The sequence below is a fragment of the Sarcophilus harrisii genome, chromosome 5, assembly GCF_902635505.1.
Source record: "Sarcophilus harrisii chromosome 5, mSarHar1.11, whole genome shotgun sequence".
In the NCBI taxonomy this organism is placed as follows: Eukaryota; Metazoa; Chordata; class Mammalia; order Dasyuromorphia; family Dasyuridae; genus Sarcophilus; species Sarcophilus harrisii.
In genome coordinates this window covers 282,034,797-282,059,107 of record NC_045430.1, presented here as the reverse complement: position 1 = coordinate 282,059,107, position 24,311 = coordinate 282,034,797, and the positions used below count along the sequence as shown (strand labels likewise).

The window sequence follows — 24,311 nt, the reverse complement described above, 5'->3', positions numbered from 1 at the left end:
ACAGATATAGAGAAATAGATTTACTGTTGAGTTAAAATAAAATGCACTTATCCAGGCTTATAAGGGTTGGAGTCTGCTGTTGCATTTTAGCAATTTAGTGATGAGGAAAGAATTCTAGTCTATAGATAGTATTTTACTCCAGCAAGGGAAATGATGTGAAGTGAAGGGGGACTGGAATAATTTTCAGACCTGTTTCTACTTTAGTTTCTTGAAATATTCCATTACAATAATTAACTCATTTTAAAGCATATTAGAAATGCAATGGCCCCTCAGGTCCATTGGTTGTCTCTTCTGCTTTCACACATTCACATTAGATGAAACTGTTAGTAGTAAAATCACAATAGCTCTGAGCCCCCAGTAGGAACATTTTGAACATTTAGGAAATTTCATCTCTCTTACTTTACATTTATATCTATCTCTAATTAAATGCTGTTCACTTCATGATTGAGGTAAAATTCATTGTATCAGAAACATTAGAAAAATAAAGGGATGGATTATATAACAGCATTTATGGATAAAAATGCCCCAAGAGATGAAGTGGCAAAAAAAAAAAAATCCCTTTATTTTTGTGGAGGTAGCAGCTCTAGTCTTTGAGGCAGATTCTCTCCCTGAACTCTCCCTTGTCTGCCATATCTCTTTCCTACCTTCTCCTTTTGGGGATTCCTTATGGGATTCCGGGTCTTTCTGACTCATTTCTGGATGTTCCCAGCTTTTTCTCCATTCTTAGTTCTCTTAATATCTCTTGACATTAAAGTTCAATCTTAGTTTCCCATTGTTTTGATATTTTATAAAATACTCTCAGAGAACGACTAAATTTCCTCATCCAATGCTAACAATTCAATCAAGACTTTTTACCCTTGATTTTAAGTCATTTACTGATTGAGACTTGTTCTCACCTTGTCTAGGATCAGGTGACGTCATAGATTTGTTCCATCCCACTCTTACAAATTAAACACACATTTTGGGGAACCAATAAAAAAAGAATGGTTTTGATGTTAAACATTAAAAATATCATTTACATTCAACTTTGAAATTTCTCAAACTTATGTTAGTGTGACCCTATGAGGATTCACATAATTATTTGAGCAGAAAAGATAAAAGAGCATAGAAAGGAGGAGTAAGCAGAAGAGAACCTTCAAGTGAGAGAAAGATTCAAGAATATATATATTGTTTCCCAAAGGCAGGGTAGGAATGAGGCTCATGGTTATGGAACATTGCACAAATGTCAGATTTTTCAATGATTTTTTTTTTTCTGTTTTGCTATTTTGCTATTCACCCACCCACCTCCCTTCCTTCCTTCTTTTTATTTTATTTTATTTTTTATGGAGGCAATTGGGGTTAAGTGACTTCTCCAGGGTCACATAGCTAGGAAGTATTAAGTGTCTGAGACCAGATTTGAACTCAGGTCTTTCTGACTTTAGGGCACTCACTCCATCTACTACACCATCCAGCTGCCTTTCTTTCTTTCTTTCTTTCTTTCTTTTCTTTTCTTTTCCTTCCTTCCTATCTTATTTCTTTCTTTCTTTCTTCCTTCCTTCCTCCCTTCCTCCTTCCTTCCCTCCTTCCTTACCTGCCTTCCTTTTTCTTTCTTTCTTTCCTTGCTCCCTTCCTTCCTTGCTCCCTCCCTCCCTTCCTGTCTTCCTTCCTTCTTTCCTTCCTTCCTTCCTTCCTCCCTTCCTTCCTCCCTCCCTTCCTTCTTTATTTCCTTCTTTCCTTCCTTCTTGCTTGCTCTCTTGCTTTTTTAATATTTGCTATGCAATGGAGTTAGTTCTCAAAGTCTGGCTATCTTTAAGGAAAATAAGTTAAATAAAAACCATTTTCATAACAAAACTTAAACATTTTAACATCTCATACTCTAAATGTAGACAGCTATAATTCGCTTGAAGAAAATATCTTTGGAGTAAGGGCACAAGGAACTTTGGTGGGGGGGGATATAAATCATTCTGAAGTAGGCAGCATGTAATATGCAGTGGTAAACCCAGAAATGTATGTACAAGATATATTAAAAATAGAAAAGAATCAAGAATTACAAACTTACCTTGTGGTACACTTATAATAAATGGGAGGTAGAAAGATTTAGTTTAGTAAGGGATCAAATTTTATGGAGGAGTTAAATTTCTTAAAATAGCATTATTTTAAGTAGTCATTTGTTAATTAAACCATTCCAGAAGTACTTATATGAGGTATTAATTACTTTGGTAAATTAAAAAAAAAAATGTGATTTGATCAATAGACTACTTCTTTGAATGACTCAAAACTCAATCCGGGAATTTCTGTCTCTGCTGTGTGACTTTCATTTATTTTATTACAGAATTTTACTATGGGAGGTTCACCCCATGCCTAGAAGATTTTTACGGCTCTCTAGGTATTGTCTGTATATCAATGCATGCTGAAAACTAGCATATGTTGATATTGTCTTGAAATGAAAAGCACTGATGACAGGCTTGTGTTGATGATGATGATAACATATACAATAATAAAAACAGACATGTTTAGAATAGCATCATTCACCAAACTGGAAAAGAAAATGGCAAACTGCTCCAGTATCTTTGCCAAGAAAACTCCAAATGAAATCATGAAGAGTTGGACATGACTGAAATCAATGAACAACAAAATCACACACATACACACACACACACACACACACACACACACACACACACACAGCATGCTTTCCAAATGGAACTGAACTTAAAAATAAAAGAGACTACATTATAATATATAAATGCTACTTATCACCATCATCATCATCATCACCCCTCATAAAAACTGATATGAATAAACACTTATTTTTGACAAATATTAATAGAGATGAATTCTTAACCAAACTAGCAATTAAAAACATCCATTCTTTTTCTTTCTCTTTCATTCATTCATTTATTCTCCTGCTTTCTTCCTTCCTCTCTTCCTCCTTCCTCTCTTTCTCTCTTCTTTCTCCTTCCCTTCTTTCCTTCCATTTATTCGTGCTACTTCCCCCCCATTTTCCTTACTTCAATCTCTCCTTCCTTTCTTCCCTTTTCCCTTCCTTTTTCCCTTTCCTTCCTTCATTTCTTCCTTTTTTCCCTCTCTCCCTCCTTCATTTCTTCTTTCCCTCCTTCCTTCCTTCTTTCTTTTCTTCCTTTCTCCCTTCTCATGGCCAGCATAGGGTTTACACACAGGTGGTGGGGCTTGAATCCTAATAATAAGGCAGACTCTCTATACTGCACTACAGTGTGTAGAAGAACAAGAGATAAAGAGAAATAAAAAAATGAAAACAGAGATCATTCTAGATACTAGACTATAATTAAGACAAACACAATATGGATAAAATAATTTTTAGTTTTAGTTTACAATAAATATTACATTCTCTTGTGCCTGCCTTTTGGAAGCTGGCTAATATGGTGAATTATGCCCCAAGTCTGAAGTTAGGAAGACCAAAGTGCAAAACTGATCTCAAACACTCTTCAGGGTTTCTCCAGTTCTGAAATGTGAACAATAAAAGTCTCTAACTCACAGGTTGTTGTGAGAATTGAAGGAACAATATATGCCCAACACTTAGCACAATACCTGACATATAATAGGTGTGCATTTATTAAGCATAATTTCCCTTCTCACCCTTTCTTCAGCTCTAGTCTCTCCATTGTGAAAATGATTGTTTCTCCAGCAATTCTGATTCATGTCTTTGTTAAAAATTATTTTGTTTATTTGAATATGAAAGCTCCAAAAAGGGGAAAAACCAGTAAGAAACTCATTCAGTGAAATCAACCACAGGAGAGGAAAATGATCTCAATCATAAACATATAAGCATAATTAATGCTTGTGTTTCTGTCCATTTGCAAATGTATATGGAAAGTGATTTGGTTATCATTCCTTTCAAATACAACACTCTTGATCTCAATGCAAATTACGATCACAAAAACCAACTTCTATTCTCATAAACCTTGTCTTGAGCCTTAATAGGAGTGACTACCAGTCATTTCATAAGGTGTGGGTGAAATTTGTTATTTTCCCGACAATAACAATTCATGGAGGGCCTGTTAGCACAGACAACCACAGTCCTTAGTGAGAAGACTTACCACACCAATCGAGAAATAGTTATTGATGATCGAGTAAGGCACTGGGTCTCCCTTTTCATCTTTATCATTTGGGGTGACCTCAAACTTCCATCGGTCCAACATGATCTGGGAGCTGTTCTCAATGTCTCTGAGGATTTTCATCAGACTCTCCCCTTCATAGCCTAAGGACAAAAAATATTGCTTAACTCAAGAAAATGGGAAAGGGATGCCAAAAATGGGCCTGCCTTTGTTCAGGGCCCATACTCTTGCTTTCAAGGACACTAGGACCATGGAGGTATGGTCAGAGCATTGAGGATTAGGGGGACAGAACAGAGTTTCATCAACCAATAGCTCTCTAATACCTGTGTTGGTCCCATAAAATCATCTTTGTGACCTTAAAAGCTACAGAATAAAAATTCTAAAATTGTAAGAAAATTCAAGTGAAGCTTCAGAAGATCCTTCTTGTGTTTTCTTCTCTTCATTAAAAATCAACCAACATTATCCCAACACTTTTATAACATGAAGCCTTCAAATAACTGGACTCTTCAGGCTGTCTCTACTGGTTATGGTTAAACTGCTGAGAAATTATTTAAAAGGGAAGTAGTAGAATTTAAGCAAACAGTGAGGTCTAGAGGAGGGAACTTTAGACTTGGAATCAAGAAAATATACTTCTGACTCTCTGACCAGAGGCATATAAGTCCTGCCATCTTTTTGAAAGAGGCAGCCAAGTATCCTGGAGGACCTGGAACTGGGAAATAACTGAGTTTGAATCCCAGTTCTGGTGTGTCAGGGCGATATGACTTTAAGCAAATCATTGCCCAGTTCTCTGCCTCAGATTCCCTACCTGTAGATTGTAGGTAATATAACAATAATTCCAATGCCTTGAATAATATTTTGACTTTTCTCAGCTTTGTTCTGCAGTACAAGAATAGAATCAGGAAAGGCAAATGGTAAGAACTGAGGCCTGGAGAATTCACAATTACGGATAGCCCAAAGCTAGACAAAATCTAGGCAGGCATTAATAATGGAAAGGAATAGTCAGAGTCTGGGTGAGAGTCTAAACAGATACTGTTGGGAAGTAGGAATGGAGGTTCTAATGACTGAGGAAAACAATAGCTGAAAAAGATTGGAACATTAGATGATTATAAGCAGACTCCCCCAACCTTGAAGACAGAGGTTCAGGATACTGGCATGGAGAATGCTTAATAAACTTCTGTTGATTGATCTGTGAATTCCATAGTAAAAGGGAAGTCTCTTTAGGGCAAGAACTGTTTTATTTTTGTTTCTGTATCCCCAACATGTTGGGCACAAATCTATGGCTTTGTGAAGGATTTCTTGATTTCTGGACTCCTTGAAAATTAGGTTGACTGATGCTCCGAGAGCTCTGTGACTTCTCCAGTCACTTGATATAGGCAAAAATGTGTCAGACATGGAAGTTGAATGCAGCACATCCTGACCCCAAATCCAGTGTTCCATGCACTGTGCCACAGAATATGTGCTCAGGGCATTTCATGGAAATCCTCAGGGTTTATCTGTGTTTTATTGGTGCCTTTCCAGGGGAAAGAATACACAATTGTCCAAGAGAAGCTCCAAATCAGGCTGACTTCCTTCCACCCACCATCCTCCAAACCAGCATTCCCTGAGCAGAAGTCATAAGAAAGGGTATTTATAGAAAGAGGCACTGAGAGAGCATATTTGCCCATTGCCAGATCTGCCAATCAGAGGGGAATGAGTGGGGTGTTATGGGAATAGTCCTTGGGTTTCCATGATCTTCTCAAGGGTTGACCATTTGGTCTTTAGGACTTGATATCAAAGTGTGAAATTGTCACTGACTTACATAGAATTGAGAAATATTATTGTTAGTGATAACAATAATATCTAGCATTTGTTTAGTACTTCAAGATTCAAAGGACAAATTATGTATTTTATCTCATTTTATTTTCATAATAATTCTGATGAAGAAACTGAGGCTGAGAAAGGTAAATGACTAATCTAGGGATACATAGCTAGTAATTGCCTGAAGAGGACTTCAAACTCAGGCCTTCCTGAATGCAAGCCTAATGCTGTACTTCCACAAGAAGGAAACAGATAGATGGATAGATATAGATATATCTATATATATCCACACACACATATATATATATACATATAAAATGACTTCCACCTTACAACAAACGCCCAGAAGATGTCAACTGAGAGCTTTAAATGCTAAGTGACAGCCACAGTCACATGCCTTTGATATTAATGCCACCTGCCTCTTTTCATAAACAAAATATTTCTCCCTTAAACACATATGCATGTGTGCTCATGATGGCCATAGTCAGCTGTTGCATATTTATTGGTTTGTTGGGTTTTCTGGGGAATGATGAATATAGGTTTTCTCTTTAGTCTCTTGATTATCAAGCTAAATGTTCTATAACAATTCCTCATTCAAATCTATTATTCTCACAATTCTCAACTTGAAATTAAAATAAATGTTTTATCTAGGCTTTCTGCCCAAGTTTCACCATCACTTTCTATGATTTTCATAGTAACATCCTTCTCCACATGAATTTCTAAAGCAAACTAAATACTAAGAACTCTCCACTGCATCCACCCAGGGGTGGAGACTACTCTTTATTTTGTTGTGTAACTTCCATGATGACCCTTCTTCACTTGGTTTATAGCTCATGGGCAATAATTTATCTTCTTCCCCAATGCAAATTAGGATAATTTTTCCATGAAACATATGGGGACCATCTTCGAGATTTGTTTGATTCAGAGGACAAAAGACTCAGGTTTGGCCTGGATCTTCCCTGGTCACTTGAGTTCAATACAACAATGAGGAGCTCTGGCCACTCTTTCTGATGCTTGGCAGGTAGATTCCAGTGGGTAACTGAAATCAACTCAAGGAGTCCTCAATGCCTTCCTCCTACTATGGTTAAGGAAATCTTTTTTTAAAGCTTTTGAATAACCTGTAAATATTTCATCTTCCACTATATTTAGCCTCCTCAGTGGACTGGCCTGAGTCAGACCCCTATTGTTAACTTACAGGCATTTTAAGTAGAATGGCTTTAATATCTTTTTCCTTCAACGATATCATTTGTCCTTCAATACACTCTTGAAAGGCACTATCAAGTGGATCTTCCATATGCCACTGGTGTCCATTTTTATCATTCACACATCATATGTGAGCCAATTTGAAGAGAAATTCTCTATTTTTGAATCGAGGAAGGGAGATTAATATCTCTTATTCTGGCATGTTACTGGCCTATCCATTTTGAACAGGAGGCTTCATGAATCTGCCTAGCTTGGCTAGTCTAAATAATTTCTATTTTCTTGCAGTCATTTGTTCATTCATTCATTCTTTATATTTACCTCCTCCCCATCTGAGGCATCTGGCAAGGTCATTACCAGTCCCAAGAGGCAGGATCGCAACTGGAGGATGCTTGGCTATATTTGCCTTCTCTGTGGGATGGAAAAGGAAACAGACAAATATATATACAAAATTAAGTGAGAACAGGACAATATCAGCAATTCCAGCCCTATTTGTACAGGGGAATTGCATGTTTGAAGTAATGGCTTTAGATAATAATAGGTAAAAGAAAAATTCATAAGATTTACACACATATTTACTCTAAAAATACATATGCATTTCCACTAACACAGTAAATTCTTCCAGGGCAGAAATTTCTTGTAGTTTTTTTTTGTTGTTGTTGTTGTTTTGTTTTGTTTCTTTGTTTGATTTTGCAGCCTTGAGGCTTAAGATCTAGCCTCATGCTATCACACAGCAGACATTTAATAAATGCTTGAATTAATATATATTCTATTACATAGAACAAAAATATCGGATATTATTGTCTGGTGTCTCTCTAAGAATCATAAAAGGAACAAGATATAAACCAGGCTCACAGAACTAACTCATTATACCTACTTTTACTATAAATTATTTTCCACATGTATACAAGAAGTTGTTCTTTGGATATCTCACTGCTCATAAGTTGCATCCTGAACATTCAGATATCCTCAAGGAACTAGATGATAGGAAGAAGAGAAAAAATGATCACATGTGGAGAAAGAGGGATAACAGGCCCATGGCTGCTCTACTCTGCGATTATCCTTGCAATATCAGGACAAATGGAGAAAGACCCAACAGAATGTTGGGTGAGCCTTCTTTTTGGAAGTTTGAGTAGAACAGGGATGAGAGTAACAAGAATATATGGGCTGTGATCTGTAGCATTGAAGGAAACTTCCCAATATAAGAGATGTAGATCCAGAGGATGAATGAGTATAGATGAAAATGTGGTCAATGTTATTTTATCTATATTTTCTTCTGTACTATTATATTTTTCTGTTGGCAGATTACATTTTAAGAAAAATAATTTACTAGAGAAGAAATTTGGGTTCAATGTGACCTCTTCTGTTGATCAAAGGTGGGGTGATTTGTGTCTGAGTCAAAGAGGCCCAGAATGAAGAGCAAGAGAGGGCTTCTGGAATTGGATGCTTTGTTCTAAGATGAATTTCCCTCCTGAAATCTCCAGCAGCACAACTGTTCACTTGATAAGGTAGTTAGAACAGGTTGGAATCACCATAAAACTACAGATGCTTTCAGTCAAATCATGTGGCACCTGAGGGGTGTTCTGCATGGCAGACACTCCACTTACTTCGTAATATGGGGTAAAACCCAGATGTTCTTCTTTCATCATAATATCTGAATGGGAAATTTCAAAAAATGTACTACCAGTCATAAAGTGACACAAAAATAATGCCCTATAGCTCCCTCACCACAGAGGCTACATTCATGAGTGTAAGCAATGCTCATGTGTCCATCCACAGTCTAAACATCTAGAGAAAGGCCCCTGGCATGTTCAGTAGACACCATCTGTAAAAGGGATTGGAGCACATGGATGAGTTGCAATGGGCACCATGGAAGGGTGTGTGTCCATCAAAGAGTTCATAGATCAGCAGAGAAAACAAAAGAACAGGAAAATCCAGAATCACTGAGATGAAAAGATAGAGAAATGCACACTTGGGCCTAAATCTGAATTTAATGATCATGGAGCAAGAAAAAAGTTCTGATTCTTTGAGTTTGGGCTTAATGTGCTAGCCTAACAAATTTTTTTGCTTTATTTTACTTGCTTATTTTTTTCTCACTTCCTGTGGGCTCTGAGGACCATTTCTCTGAGAGACCAGAAGCCTTGACGAGCTGCCCAATAGGGGCATTGCTCTGTTACAAAAAGAGAGACGAGACACTCCTGTCCACCCACTCTCCTCTTCACAAGTCAAACTCAATGTCTTCCTGCTGTGTTTGCTTAGAGAATCAATGTCCCTTTAAAGTAAGGAAAGTGTCAAAATTTGTGAGATGATCATCACTCTAATTGGCTTCTGATATCAATGTCAATCAAGAAGCTGCTGCATGACTGATTGTAATAATTCCAGATGGGATGATGTATAAGTTGGAGGGATAAACAACAGTGAATGCCCTAAGAAAAGAAGAGGAAATAATTTGAGCAGAAATGCTGAGAAATACAATTAGCTTCTGTTCGTCACCTGAAGGATCTGTGGTTTCTTCAGTGAGTATATTTTCTCTATCACCAACTAATTAGAACCTTCTACATCTTGGAAAATGGCTTTCAAGAGCTATTGTGGCCAATAATTTCCTCAGCCTGATTGCTACCACATCTCCATCTCCCTTAAACACTGTATTTCATTACCTATGCAGTCCAAAATCCAGCCCACTGTTCCATCTCCACCACACGCCAGGACCCTGAAGTCAGGAACATCGCGGAAGAAATTTAACCTGAAAAATAGAAACATTTTGAAATTTAAAATTCCTATTCTTTTATTCATTTGTACAATCCCATAAATTAATCTTATTCTTTTATTCATTTGTACAATCCCATAACTGCATTTTTTTGAAATATAGGCTTACCCACATGAAGATTGGACAATATTTTAATTCCATATCATTTAGTGAATGATTTATTTTTGTTTGTTTTTGCGAAAAAGAAAAAGAAAAGAAGTATGATTTTACATGGTCAACTTTCAATTATCTGCTGTAATGGATAGTAAAAAATGCTACAGGTCTTCCTTAACAGCAGCAGTAGACTGACTCAGTCAGTCAGTCTGGTTGAAGGATTTGAGTCTATATCATGTGAGAAGTAGTTAGAGAAGGAGGCTATTTGGCTTGGAGAAGAGAAGTTCAGAAGATAACCTTAAGGATGAAATCTGTCTTCTAGAACAAGCATTGGATTTGCTGCCTGGCCCAAAGATCAACACTAGGAGCCATGAGTAGAAGTTTATGAAGAGCCAATTTAGGCTTGGGATGTGTGGGTGGAGGGGTTGGTTAGGGAGCTCCCTAAAATATAAAGCTGTTGCAAAAAGAAATTTGTTGGCAATGAGCTCTTTGCACTACAAGTGTTTGTTAAGAGAATAGATGAGCTCTTGTGGGATTATAAGAGAGTGCTCTTGGCCTGGTCCAGATTGAGTTGATTGACTTCTGAGATTCTGGGATTCTAACTAAAATCTCTGTCACTTTCTCACTTTTACCTTGCTACCGATTCACAAAGACTGTCCCCGACAAACAAATATGTCGCTGCTAGTGAATGTCTACTTCTAGGCTCCAACTCAAAACTCTTTCTAAAGCACCACATTGCCACTTAATGGCCAATAACCAGATCTCTCCATTATTGTTCACATGTGAGCTGGCTGGATCCCAATACTATCTGGAACAATAAGGTACAGGAGAAAACCAGCAAAGGGCTACTGGGTAAGAAAAAGATGCTTGCCCTCTATTCCCAGACAAAGACTATGGAAGTGCCTTCTCTGACTGCCACCCACACTAGTGCTCCCAGGATACTTTAACCAGAATAGGAACCTAGATCTCAGAAAATGGGGGCTGATGTTCTTCCCAACACATTGTACTGCTGCTGATCTCAGGAAGACTCAACTGTGCTCCCCACTCTTAAATATCTTCTGCCACATTACCAGAAAAGCAACATGTTTTCAACATGTCTGCTTTGGACATGGATTCTTTGCCTCTCTCTGCCCCCTATTTATATCTATATCAATAAATATATGTGTATGTATGTAGAGGTAGATATGTATTTCACAGAGTTTATGAATGTATGTATATGCATGCCCATGTATATCTATATACTCTATGTCGTATGTAACATTGATCAGTATGATACATGGTATATACATACATAATCTGGAACGATTCATTTGTAAGATACTTGACTTGTCACAGAGTTACTTATTTATCAGTCTTTCTGCTGGATAACCCATCTGCATGATAAACATATCAAGTTCCAATATTCTTTCATGATTCCAGTCTATCTTAAAGTTTTATCAATAGCTCTGCTCCAAAAAGTATTGTACCGATAATTTTTTGGGGGAAAAATGACATATATTTCCAAATTAAAAATTGATCAAATAATTCTTTTAATATCACATAATTATGCAATCTCCATAGTGGAAGCAACTTCATTACCTCTCCAATCCCAGCCTTCCCCTCTCCTCCAAAGGAATTAGAGTTCCTGTATGACAAATAGTCTCACAGACTTTGTTTGAGGAACTAGAATGGGAGGAATCTCCTGTTGACCAAGCAACCCTTCCAACAGAAAGTATACAGAAGTATAACACAATATTCTGGCTGGTGATGCATATGATGTGTGTATGTATATGTGTGTGTGCATGTGTGTATGGTGTGTGGAGTGTGATATGTCTGTTTGTGTGTGTGTAAGGGAAATACACCAAGGATTATACTTCTTTTAATTTCTTAATAAATCTCCATAAAGTTATTCAGGAATTAGAACTGTTAGTTCAATTTGATTCTTCAGTATCTTCATTTGACAGCAGTTTTTAAAAGAGAAATTAATATCTCTAAAACCCTCTTTTCAAGGATATCTATTTATTTTTGTTTTGCTTTTGTTTTTTGTTTCCTCCCTAAAAGATTAAAGAAATGTTCAGTTAAAGCACTGACTTGCCACTTGATAGAAAGCACACCTGGGCTCTGTCGTGTGCCCCGTAGTTAAATTCTGCTCTATGTAATCTCTCCTCCACTACAGAATGTGAGTGCTTGAGAGCATTAAGTATCCCCAATATTAGCAGAAGGTTGGGCATAAAAGGGGTTCTCCCTCCTTCCTTCCTTTCCTTGCCTTTCCTTCCCCGTCTTGACCCTTTCTTTGTCTCTGTTTCTTTCTTCATATGTGTATACATATATGTGTATTTGTACATATATGTGTATATATACATTTAATGCATACAGAATTATAATTAAATCCAATCATTCTTATAAAAGACATGACCTTATAATAAATAAACTGCTGCTTGTGTCAAGGGTCAAAGTCCTCGAGTGTTAGGGTGTGAGACTCAATTGTCAAGCAGGTTTCTGGGAACCAAACACAGTGAAAGAACCATTTTCTTTTCTGAGCATTAATCTGTGACCTGAGCCTGCAGCTGGTTTGTGAATCATTGAAAGCTCGAAAATACATCGATGCATCGGCCTTTATTCAGTGTATGCAAAGATGCAATTTGGATCTTAGGACAGTTTCAAAGATGATGCAGAAGTTACTGCTGCCTGTGCTTTGGGAGCACTGTTGGTATTCTCTCACCCCTGCCAAAACTGGTAGCACCCAGCACGAGGGTGGGACATTAGTGTGATAGGGGAAGTGGTGTGGAATAGTGGGTGTGGCTAGAAGGGGACCAGTAGCATCCAAGGGGACAGATGGCTCCCTCTAATTAAAAGGACCAGATTCAGTGGCTACTATCACCCACTAATCTGTCTTGAGTCACTGTCTCTCTGTCTCTCTCTATATGTGTATGTCTCAGGCTCTGCCTCTCTCTGAATGTCTCTGTCACTGTCTCTCTGTGTATCTCTCTTTGTCTGTCTCTGTGTGTTTCTTTCTGTGTCTGTTTCTTTCTGTTTCTCTGTGTGTCTCTGTCTCTGTCACTGTCTCTCTGTATGTCTCTGTGTGTGTGTGTGTGTGTGTGTGTGTGTGTGTGTATCTCTCTCTTACCAAAATTTCAGTTTCTGTCTTATTTTTGTGTTCTCTTTCAAACCTCACACCAGGCTGGGATTTTGTCTTGAAGACTCAAGGAGCCAATGGCACAGACCAGGGATTCTCAGCACCATCTGTGTTTGCAGGTGAGGACGGTTCCCTGTGGTTTGGTTTGAGCAGCGACAGACCTCATGGAATCAGCCCCTTAGAAGCCTGGCATATGGCCTAAGTAACAGTCATTGCCTCTTTGATAAACAGATTTTTATTTGTTGCCACAAGAAGAAAGTACATTGACTGAGTCACTGAAGGCATTTCTTAGAACAAGGGCCCTTATGAGGTCCCAGCACCAAAGACAGAACACTCTAGAGTTCAAAGAAGCCGATCCAACCCTGTTAGTCCACAGATAAGGAAGCAGAAGCCAAGAGAACAGAAGTGGCTTACCCCAAGTCATAGAGATAATGGTTGGGTCAGGATTCAAATGCAGAGACTGTCTACCCAAAATCTACATGCTCTCCTCTCTGTATCTTTCGAGTCCCTGTCCTCCGAAGGATAGTACAGTTTGTCGGAAAAGGACAAACCCTCCCAAGAGCTGGGAGACTTCCATGGAGACTTCCCTTGTGACTGCTGCAAATTGTACTTTATGTGACTTGTAGAGTTTCAGTTCAGTCACTTTTAAATGGAAAATTATGGAAAGCAATCTTTCCATGAAAATGCTACCTGGTCTCAATTATCAGAAAAATCTGATTCCATAATACTTTTGTGTGTGTGTGTCATTTCTTCTGTATGAAGAGAGGTCTATCTATAAGCTTCTCTCAGAAGTTAGTACATACATAGTCAACATGCATTGGGAGCCAGTATCTCAAAGCAGGACTTATTCAAGGACCCTTGTGAAGGGAAGGTGGCTCCCTACTTCACAAAGATGAGCCTGTGCTCAGATAGCCATACATATTGGAACTTTTCTAAGAAGTATATAACTCTAAACTAATGGTTCCCAGAGCAATGTTTAGATGACCTAGCTCTAACTTCTTGTGTGTCTTACCCTCCCTGATCCCAAGTTGTCTTTAATAGAAATGGAGACATTGATTGAAATGGATGCTCTCCAAGGTATTTCCAACATAAAACAAAAGCTCTATAAGAGTAACAATGTTGATTAGGGATACATGAATCATTAAAGGTAATAGATGGTCTCAATCTAGAAGTAGCCATACAGAGAAAAATGAAGAAAATGATACTTTCTAGCCTAAAAAATTAGAAATGATGAAAAGCCAGATCCTGATATTTTAATGACTGAGACTGAAAGAAAACTAGAATTGAAAAGTATTTTTTTCCACATTAATTTTTAAGTCAATTAAAACTTCACCCACACAGGGACAGAAACTCAAGAAAATGAAGAAACAGAAAAGGCTCAGAGAAAAGGGCAAAGAGGGAAAGAAAAGGGAGGGAAGGAAGAGATCTAGCAAGAGGATCTTGGCCCCCTAAAACTCACTCTTTCAAACTTCTAAATAATTGTTAAAGACTGTACTATCCTTCTTCATCACCCCTCAGGCTCACACCCAGGAGTCACTCCTCACTCTCTCTCTCTTGCTCCTTATCCAATATGGTGCCAAGGCCTTTAGGTTTCAGCTTTACAACATCTATAGAATATAGCCCCTTCCACATAGATCAAGGCTCTCATCTCCTCCTGTCTGGATGATTGTATGAGCTGCTGGGGGATTGGCCTAAGGCCTCAGTTCTCCCATGTATCCTTCACTCCATCCTCCATTCAGTCATGAAAGACATTTTCCCAAAAATCAGACCTGATAAGGTCATCTCCCTACTCAATAAGCTCCTCTGGCTCCCTATTGCCTCCAAAAAAGGCATGCTCTTTTTTGGCATTCAAATCCTTTCATAACCTGGCTTCCTTTTACCTTTCCTATTCCTCAAGGTGCACTTTTTGATCCAGTGATACAAGTTTCTTGGCTGTCCCACAAATCCTCTGTTTCTTGGCTCTGGACATTCATTCTCTCTGGTTACCCCTCAAGCTTGGAACAGTCTCCCTCCTCTACCTAGACTCCTGACCACCTTAGCTTTCTTTCAGTTCCAACTAAAGTTCCACCTCCTACAGGAAGCCTTTCAAACCCCACTGAATTCTAATGTCTTTGCTTTTCTAATTTTTTTCCCTATCTATCTTGTAAATAACTTGTTTGTATATATTTATTGGTTTGCTTTTTGTCTCACCCATTAAATTGTAAGCTTCTTGAGGTCAAAGAAGCTTTTTTGCTTCTTTTTTTCTTCTTATAACTTTTATGATTGACACAATACCTGGCGTGTAGTAAGCAATTAATGAATGATCACTGACTGATGGATCTAGGAAAACACAAATCATGCCCTCTTGCCTTTTGCCAGACTTCTATTCTTTTTTGATTTATTACAAAGCTTTGTCTTTCTATCTCTAGAAGGGAAAACCAATCTTACTGATCATTAGTATTAGGGTCTCCAGTGCTCTACGTTCAGGGCATTGTGAGACCAGAGCCTTGAAGACCAAATAGTAGATGGAGCATATCTCTCTCCCTGCAGTAACATATGAAAAGGAAGACCAATAAATATGATCAGAAGCAATTCGATGCTCACACATTTCCTTCTTTGGGATTCACACCTCAAATGCAAAGAAGAGGAGGGTATGGAAATGGAAAAGTTAGATTTGATTAGTAGAGTCTCAACAGATAATAGTAATTGGCTTTTTATTTATCCTTTATGAAGGTACAACCATTCACATTTCTATTGAACTCTTTATATTTAGCTTAATTTTAATATTTTTTTCACAACAACCTCATCATGAAGAGAACTGAGGTAATATCATGGGATATTGGTTTGGAAACTTTTCCAAAGTGATTTAAACTGACAACCCCTAAAGAAAATTTGAGGGAAGGGAGATTGAGATTCAGAAATTGCTGGTGACATAGAAAGTGAACATTAGACTTGATCCTATGAACCCTAATGGCAAATCCAAAGATCTTTCTCCTCTCATAGTGGCTTTGAGGTTGACCCTGCCAACCATATTTCATTTTATCTTTCCTTTTGCACTTTTTTTCCATCCTTGATATTCCTGGTAGCTGACATTCCTACTCTTGTGCCCCTGCCTATGCTTTGGCTGTGCCCTCACCACTGGCATGATCTTTCTCGCTCTACCCTCTACTGTTGGAATCTAGATCCTCATAGGTTTTAACTAAAATAATCTCAACCTTTTCTCCCCCCCCCAAAAAAAAAGTACAGCTTTTTCTGATCCTCTCAGTATTTAGTACTTTGATTTATTGGTCTCTTTTTCATTTTGTATTTACTTATTTGCCAACTTGACCCTCTTTCTCCTATGCCCTTGCCTAGAACTCTGACTTCTGTATCTCCAACATAAATAACGGGACCTCTATCAAAACTATTTCTAAACAAATATTTAACCCACAGAGTGAAGAGACCAGATAAGGAAGATGAGGGAGGGAAGAGGGTAATAATCAATACATCTTTTCACCGCTAGTAAATATCAAGTTGTAATTTGAACTTAGGGTGTTTGATGGTAAGGTCCCTTTGCCCACCATGATGCATTACTCTCAATAAGCAAATTTTGTTTGATTATCTCCCCCTTCCATATATCTGGCACCTGTATGCCTAAAATTTATGGTAGACTGTTGAGAAAATTCAATAGGAAAAGGGGGGGAGGCAAGTGATCAAATGGCTCCCAATTCATAATTCTTTGTTTTCACTTCCCCTGGACAGCTGTATGAAAAAGAAACATCCACTTCATAAGCTATACAACTCCTCTGCCCTAATGCTTTTATGGATAATAAGTCATATTTGAAAAGAGAGATCTCCCTGTTAGTGAATAACAGCGAGTAATAATCATATGTTGAGTTAGGGAGCATTGCAAGGGATTCTTTGCAATTTGGACACTTTTAAATTAGCGAGCATTGCAAAAGACCTTAATGGGCAGATTTATGGCTAAATGAGATAATTTCTCAGTGAGATGTACTGCTCTTAATCTGTAACACTTCTGGACAGTATTTATAACTGTAAGAGGGGAGAGGGACTGGCTCTGCCACCAGCTTTTCTCAGCTTACTCATTTGGACAGGGAATTCTCTTCCCTGATTCTTTTGCTCTTCTTTTCCTCTAACACATTTAGATGAGAAAAAAAAAAAACAATGGAAACAGGATATTGACCATTTTGGAAGCTGGGATCTGGCTTTGGTAGTTGATATTCCCCTTTTTTTCCTAGTGGTCTGGCTGATGCATTCAAATCACATTATTCCTAGGTATATCAGCCTGCTTATTTAATTAGGGAGTATTAAATGAATTAATGATAATGACATTAGCCTCAGACTTACCCTGGCATGGGTCCATTTGTAGCAAGACTATAAACCTGGCGAGGATTTAAGAGATACTGAAATTTTCTGTAGATTCTGTGAAGTAGAAGGAAATCAAAGAGAGGGAAAATAATTATTTAGTTACATGAACAATAATATTATCTTTTAAAAACAGTTGTATCAATACATTCTGATGTGTCATTAGGTATGATTCGAAGTCATATATTTTTAATAAAGATACTCCATTAGTGCGTAATAAAATATCAGAGCAAAGAAATTTAAAGAAATCCTTTTAACTGCAGCAGAGGAGTTCAAATCCTGGTCACAAAGTGTTCAGAGAGAGTCCCTTCCCTAATAAAAGGATAGCAAAAGATCTCAATTTGGAAACATTTACACAGATATTCATAAAATGCTAATGAAATGCTAATGAAACTGCCCCTCCATAAAGATATATTAATGCCAGCTCATCTTGAAGATGGAATAAATGTTTTTATCCTAGATATTGAGTTGTTTAAATGCTTTATCTAAATAAATTTTGGCAAAGCTAAAACTTATGGACATTTTGTCAACCTAACATACAGAGAGAAGCCAGTAGCCTCCATCCAAATGGATGTCGTCATAATTCTGCTGCCATTTCATGTGTGTTTGTAAACATGCATTTTCTCCAGTATCTGTTCTTTCTTTAATTTATTTTTAAGGTATTTGTTGACAAAGACATTAATCCCTAACACATGGCTCTGAAAACTGTGAAATTGATTCAACAAATCCTTTTCACTGATAAGAGTTCATCTTTGAGCAAAATATAAACCTAAGATTGTTCTGTCATCATCTCCACCTTTCTTGAGGAGAATGACTGACCAGTGGTACATGTGATTATAAACTACTTGATAGTAGACTTAATGTAATGAAAATATCATAAAGGGAATAGATCGATTCCATTTTTGAAATCATAGACCAGGAATGTTGGGAAAAAATATATTTCCCTCTCATACATTCTCTGGCTTTACCGATAGATCTGATAAATTGATAACTCAACTACCAAACATGATTCACATTATTATTAATAAGAATTAGGACAAAATAAGGAACACAAGTATTTTTGCTGAAAAAAAAATGTTTTTTCCCTGATTCCTCATGATGAAATTTCCATATTTACTACTGAGCATTGAGGACACTGCTTTCCTATGTGTGGAGTAGACTGCAGCTCTATAAATAATTACATATATGGATTCATATTCTATTTCTTCCACTTATTTCCTGTGTGAGCTTAAGCAAATAACTTTCTCTCTCTGGGTCTTTTTTTCCTCATCCAAAAAAAGAATGAGAAGTATTTGATCTCTGTTTTTAATTTATGCTCTTATGAAGGATTCCAGATTTCATCTGTGCTAATGCCTCCCAATTCAGACAATACTTCCACAAACATAGCTGCCAGAACCACTGATGAGTCAGGGGAATCATAGTAAGTGATTGACAAGTATCAGAATAAGGATCTGTACCCATGTCTATTGGGCAAACATTTGCTTTATGTCCATCTCTGGTGTTCATTTGCATATCTATGAAACTTTTGCTTCATAGGAAGAAGTCCTTGTTTCATGACATGTGAAACTGTATTTTATGTAACATGAGAGAAGATGCTTCCAATGCCACGCTGAAAGGCAAACTGATCACAAACATGAACAAAAATACATAACAGAACAACAAACAAAAAATTCCACTTCTGAAAAGTGACATGGAGGAGAGTGCTTTGTGTGTGAAAATAATTACATGAATAACAATATGAATAACTCAGCTGTTCTCATTAATTCATCTGGTATATTTGTCATAAAATATAGTATTAGTTGGATTGATAAAAATTATGAGAGATATATGCATAATTATTAGAATATTAATATTATTAATAATATTACTTGTTTTTAGAATCATGCTTTATTATCATCGACCAAACTTTATTATCCACATCTTTGTAGACATCATTTCAATTTATAAAATTTAAAAAAAATAAGGAGAACATCCCAGTGTTCATTATCTCAAAACTATGTGGAATGAAAAGCTTTCAAGATAAGAAGCTCAAACTGAAAAAAAAATGAACACATCAAAAGGACAAATTACAGATTTTATTCTCTTCATCATCAATTTCATCTCATACATTACTGGAATTTGTTGAAAATGCTTTCAGTATGTCTAAAAGGTAGGCACTTCATTCTAATTATTTTATACAATTGCCAGCACTCATTTTGTAAATCTGGCAGAACATTAAATACAAACTAATAATAATACAAAGATAATGTCTTTGAACAATTCTAGGTGAACTGCATTGAAATTGGGAAGAATGAATTAGTATAATAAGGACAAAAACAAGTTGGGGCATATTTGGGATTTTGAAAAAAAAGATGTTTATTTACCTGTTTATGGCTAAGCAAGATAATGGCATTCTTTGGATCACTGCATGCAAAGGACTGCTGGAATATTCATCCTTACTTCTACAATCTGCTTCTAATATTCTCAGTCATATAAAACTACATTAATTTTATTGTTCAACACCCAGTATTTTCAGAATTTGAGAAAGCCTTTCACATTATCTTTGTGAGCAGAAAAGAGAAAAGATAAGACAATTAGGTGGATTCAGACAGTGGGGAGGAATGGAACCCTCACATGATTTCCTTCTCTCATGAGCTGGAATAGCTTTGTCTCACTTTTCTATCATCCACAGGGAGTTTTGGGTGTATTGCCATATCAATGTAGTCTTAGTCTTATTTCACTCAAAATCAGGCTAAATCAAAGGCCCTCAAAAAAGAGAAAACAACTGTACAATAATAATCACAAAATTTCCAAGCTAAGAAATGGACAGTACAAGTAATTTGTCTAGGAATCAATAAACCTCTTAACTAGCTCATTAATTAATAATAATGGTCACCATCATCATCCATTGTTATCATAGTCATCATCATCTTCGTCATCATCATCATCGTCATCATGTTGATGACAACTAGCTGAGTGGGTTTTGCCAGGATATTGGTGCTACCCATGCTATAACTTCCTGGAGCCACAGGTGAGAGTTGGGTAACAGGTGGATACCAAGGTAGATGAGCAGCTCTGAAAAGGGGGTTTTGCAGGAATTCTAGCACTTCTGGTATGAGGCCTTGCTAAGATATCTATCAATAATATATAATGTGTGTATATGTTTGCATGTGCATATATATATATATATATATATATATATATATATATAATTTCCTCTCTCTATTTTGTATCTGCTTCTCTGCCTAGTTTCAACTCCACAAAACAAGAGTCCTCTCCCAAGTTAAACTCTTCACCTTTAATCTTCTCATCAGTCTTCTAACTCAAACCTTGACTGAAAATCACCCTCTTCAACAACCTCTCTATTCTGATTGAAAGGCTGGAAGGTTACATTTCAAACTCTCTCAATGCTTCTTCTTTATATCAGGCAGAAACTACACTTTGAGGCTCACTTCACTTTGTATTCACTATTCTTTTAGTTTCAGTTCCAGAGAAAAAAAGATGCCCTCATACAGGAAACTTCCTACTGTTCCTTTCTTATTTCCAATCAAATTTTGAGCTCCCTGAGGGCAAAGAGGATCTGTGACTTTATTAATTGAACTCCCAGCACATAGCAAGTGTCTAGCACATGATAGTTGCCTAATAAAGGTTGATTGGATGGATTGGATTGGCTTGGAGATATACACACATATAGATTATAGATAGATAGATCCCTAATCAACATATATACATAAATGAACATCAAATATTTGTTATTCAAATAAATCATCTAATGAAAAGGCAATAGAATTATAGAAAGATGGAGACAGAAAAACACAGAGAGATGAACCTACATAAGAAGGCAATATAATTGTATAATGTGCCATCTTCCAAACAGGTAGAACGCATGTGCAGACGCACACACTAGCATACACATATGTATATAATGAATATTCAAGAAACCCTGAGTTCAAGTCCTGCCTCTGCCTCTCCTGGCTACATAATCCTAAATAAATCACTTAATATCTCAGTGCAACACTCTAAGATAATAATCTCAGACAACTCTTCAACAGAATAAGTTATAGATTGTCTGCTATCAACTTTGATGAGTTCATTCTATTCTCTGTTTCAAAATAGGCCCTATATACATGTACATTTGTCAAACATATACATAAATACTTGTGTGTATAGATATATGTGTGCATGTATAAGTATATGCATGCATGTATATATGTGTGTGTATACCCCTATATATGTATAGTATATATGTGTGTATATATATATATATATATATATATATATATATCAACCTTTTAACTTTATTCCCAATAGTTATCCAAATAAAGTGAATGAAGCCCTGGAAAATGGGTCATTTAGATAGAAGGAGACATTTTGATAGAATCTAGGGGGCTGCAAATCAGAAGGAAAGGGAGTTGGTTCTTTACTGAATAGTGGAATCAGAGCAAGCATAGAACAAATGGGGTGAGTTGTGAAGAAAAACTGCCTCTAAGATGTAGGATTCTAGGGCCAAGTGGTTCACCCTTGCCAACAGCTATCATGTGGCCAACTCTCCTCTTAAATGCCCCAATATCTTTATGTCATTTTCTACATAAATGTACATCGATGTTCTCTATATAGACTTAAAAACACAATCCCTCTGCTAAGCCTAATAGTGGAAGAATCATAGTGACATAATTATGATCCTAGCCTCTGTGGGCATGGATCACTGGAAACAAAAAAAAATGAATGATTTGTGGGTTATTTTAATAGCATGATATAAAATACAAAATCCTGAACTAAGGCAATAAAAAAGTTCATAAAAATCCCCATTAGTATATTAAAATATCTCCAGATATAAAATATCTATGAAAAATGGAGAAGAAATCAGATCAGGACTTCTCCCATAGATTTCAACATGAGTTAATCACAACTTGGACATTAATTTAGGGAGAGGCATGCAATTTCATCAGTACAGTGAACTTCTGGGAGAAAAAACTCCCTCTCCAACATAAACCATTATGTTCTCATAACTTTCAGATTCAGAAGTGCCTTGGCCACTGATAAGTGACTTGTTCAGGGTGACACAGTCAGAATATGACAGAAATCTTTTCAGCTAAGAAGGCAGGTTTCTTCCCATTATGATATACTGTCTCTTGCTTGCCACATTCCATTGTAGATCATTAATTCCAGTTACACCATGTTATGTTATTGTGTTTATTTCAGCGCATCTCTCTCTCTCTCTCTCTCTCTCTCTCTCTCTCTCTCTCTATATATATATATATATATATATATATATATATGTGTGTGTGTGTGTGTGTATGTATATGTATGTATGCGTATGTGTATACACACATATATATGGATAAATGTATATATATTACACAAACTAAGCAGGACCAAGAACACAAACCTTTCTCCTTGCTTCCCACCACTCTTGGGATTGACAAAAACCAACAATGGGTGAGTGCCAGGAATTGGAGTAATCTAGGGAAAAAAATCAGACAAAGTCATTAGTTCTTATGATCTGGTCTGGCAGAGGATGAACAAATGAACGATGGCTAATAAATATGGGATGCAGGATTGGGGATAATGAACAAATTTAATAACTGTGCTTTGAAAAATGATGGATAATGAGCTGATTGATTAAGATGCATGGTCATTATGCTATTGACCTCCTCTTTGATCCCGGGCAGGCCACCTGATTTTGTTATACCTCTGTTTCCATAAAATAATAAGTTTGGATTAAGAGATCCCCAAGGTTACTTCCAGATCAAAAGCTCTGATGTGAAACTGCGATTGCAAGTGATCATTATGGAGCATTAGGAAGAATACAGATTTGAAGTTAGAAGATTCACATCCTATTTCTGTCTCAGTTTCTTCTGTAAAATTAGGGCATGACTTCTAAAGTTCCTTCCAAGATTAAATCTAGAATCGTAGATTCCAAATTCACTAGCTGGTGTTGATCAAGTCTTCAGAGAAAGGGACACAGGATCAATACATGAAAATGGAAAGAAGGGAGTCTCAAAGTTGGGATACAAGACTGGGCTGGGGTCTAAAAATGGTGCCCCTGGTGTGGACACCAAAGAAGTGGGACATTACAGTCAGGGTGCAGGGGATTGGAGATCAAACTTGATTAAGGGCTGGGCAGGGCTGGGCAGCAAGTGAGGACTTATCTACATACTTATCCCCAAATGCTGAATTTCCCCATGACTTTGAAGAGGAAATAAAACTTTCTATTTCAGAGTTATAACCTCTGATTTTCACTCTCCTTGTCAGAATCCTTCTCTTCAGTTAGTGTTTTCTCTTCTCACCATCTCTCTTGATGGGACTCTGAGTCCCCTTCATCTCTAGACTGAATTTCCTTGTTTTTGCCTTGAGTTCTTACCACAAGAGCTCTCCATGGTGCTACTTCTGATCCCCTCTGGGAGTCACTTTTACCCATCCACCTTCTCATCTCATCGTTCACAAGTGTCTATTTTGTGTCCAGGAAATTCTTTTTTAACTTGTTTGCCCTAAGATAACTTTTTCAAAAAATCATTTAAAAACTCATCCCAAGATATAGTCTAGAACATCTGCTGTTGTTTGCTGAATATTGCCAGTGTGATATGGATTAAGGGGATAAAAAAAATGACAACCAGGCACTCACCACACCTTACCAAATGCATAAGACATTAGGAATTTTAGTCACTGTACAGCATCTTCAAACAACTGAAGGGCTTAAATAGCCAATCATTTATCAAGTGCCAAGCACTGGGGATACAAAGAAAGGCAAAAACACTGTGGCTGCCCTCAAGGAATGTGGATTCTAATGGAGAATATGACAAGGAAATCAAAAGTTACCTATAGATAAGGAGATAAAGACTTTCATTCTTCATACCTTCATCCTCAGTGCCTAGTATAGTGCCTGTCACAGGCAGATGCTTAATAAATACTTAGTGATTAAGTGATGGAAAAACTCAAATGG

General features: G+C 37.0%; 1 protein-coding gene across 5 annotated transcripts in view; it reads right to left on the bottom strand.

Annotated features, from left to right (window-relative positions):
* DGKB (diacylglycerol kinase beta) overlaps positions 1-24,311 on the bottom strand; it is a 687,380-nt gene that overhangs the window by 333,465 nt on the left and 329,604 nt on the right. For all 5 annotated transcript variants that reach the window (XM_031940700.1, XM_031940702.1, XM_031940701.1 and 2 more), the window contains 5 exons: positions 22,758-22,831; positions 17,372-17,446; positions 9,728-9,813; positions 7,392-7,481; positions 4,056-4,216 (listed from right to left, as the gene is read on the bottom strand). In XM_031940700.1, the coding sequence (XP_031796560.1) occupies positions 4,056-4,216; positions 7,392-7,481; positions 9,728-9,813; positions 17,372-17,446; positions 22,758-22,831 (486 nt within the window). The remainder of the gene's footprint in view (positions 1-4,055; positions 4,217-7,391; positions 7,482-9,727; positions 9,814-17,371; positions 17,447-22,757; positions 22,832-24,311) is intronic.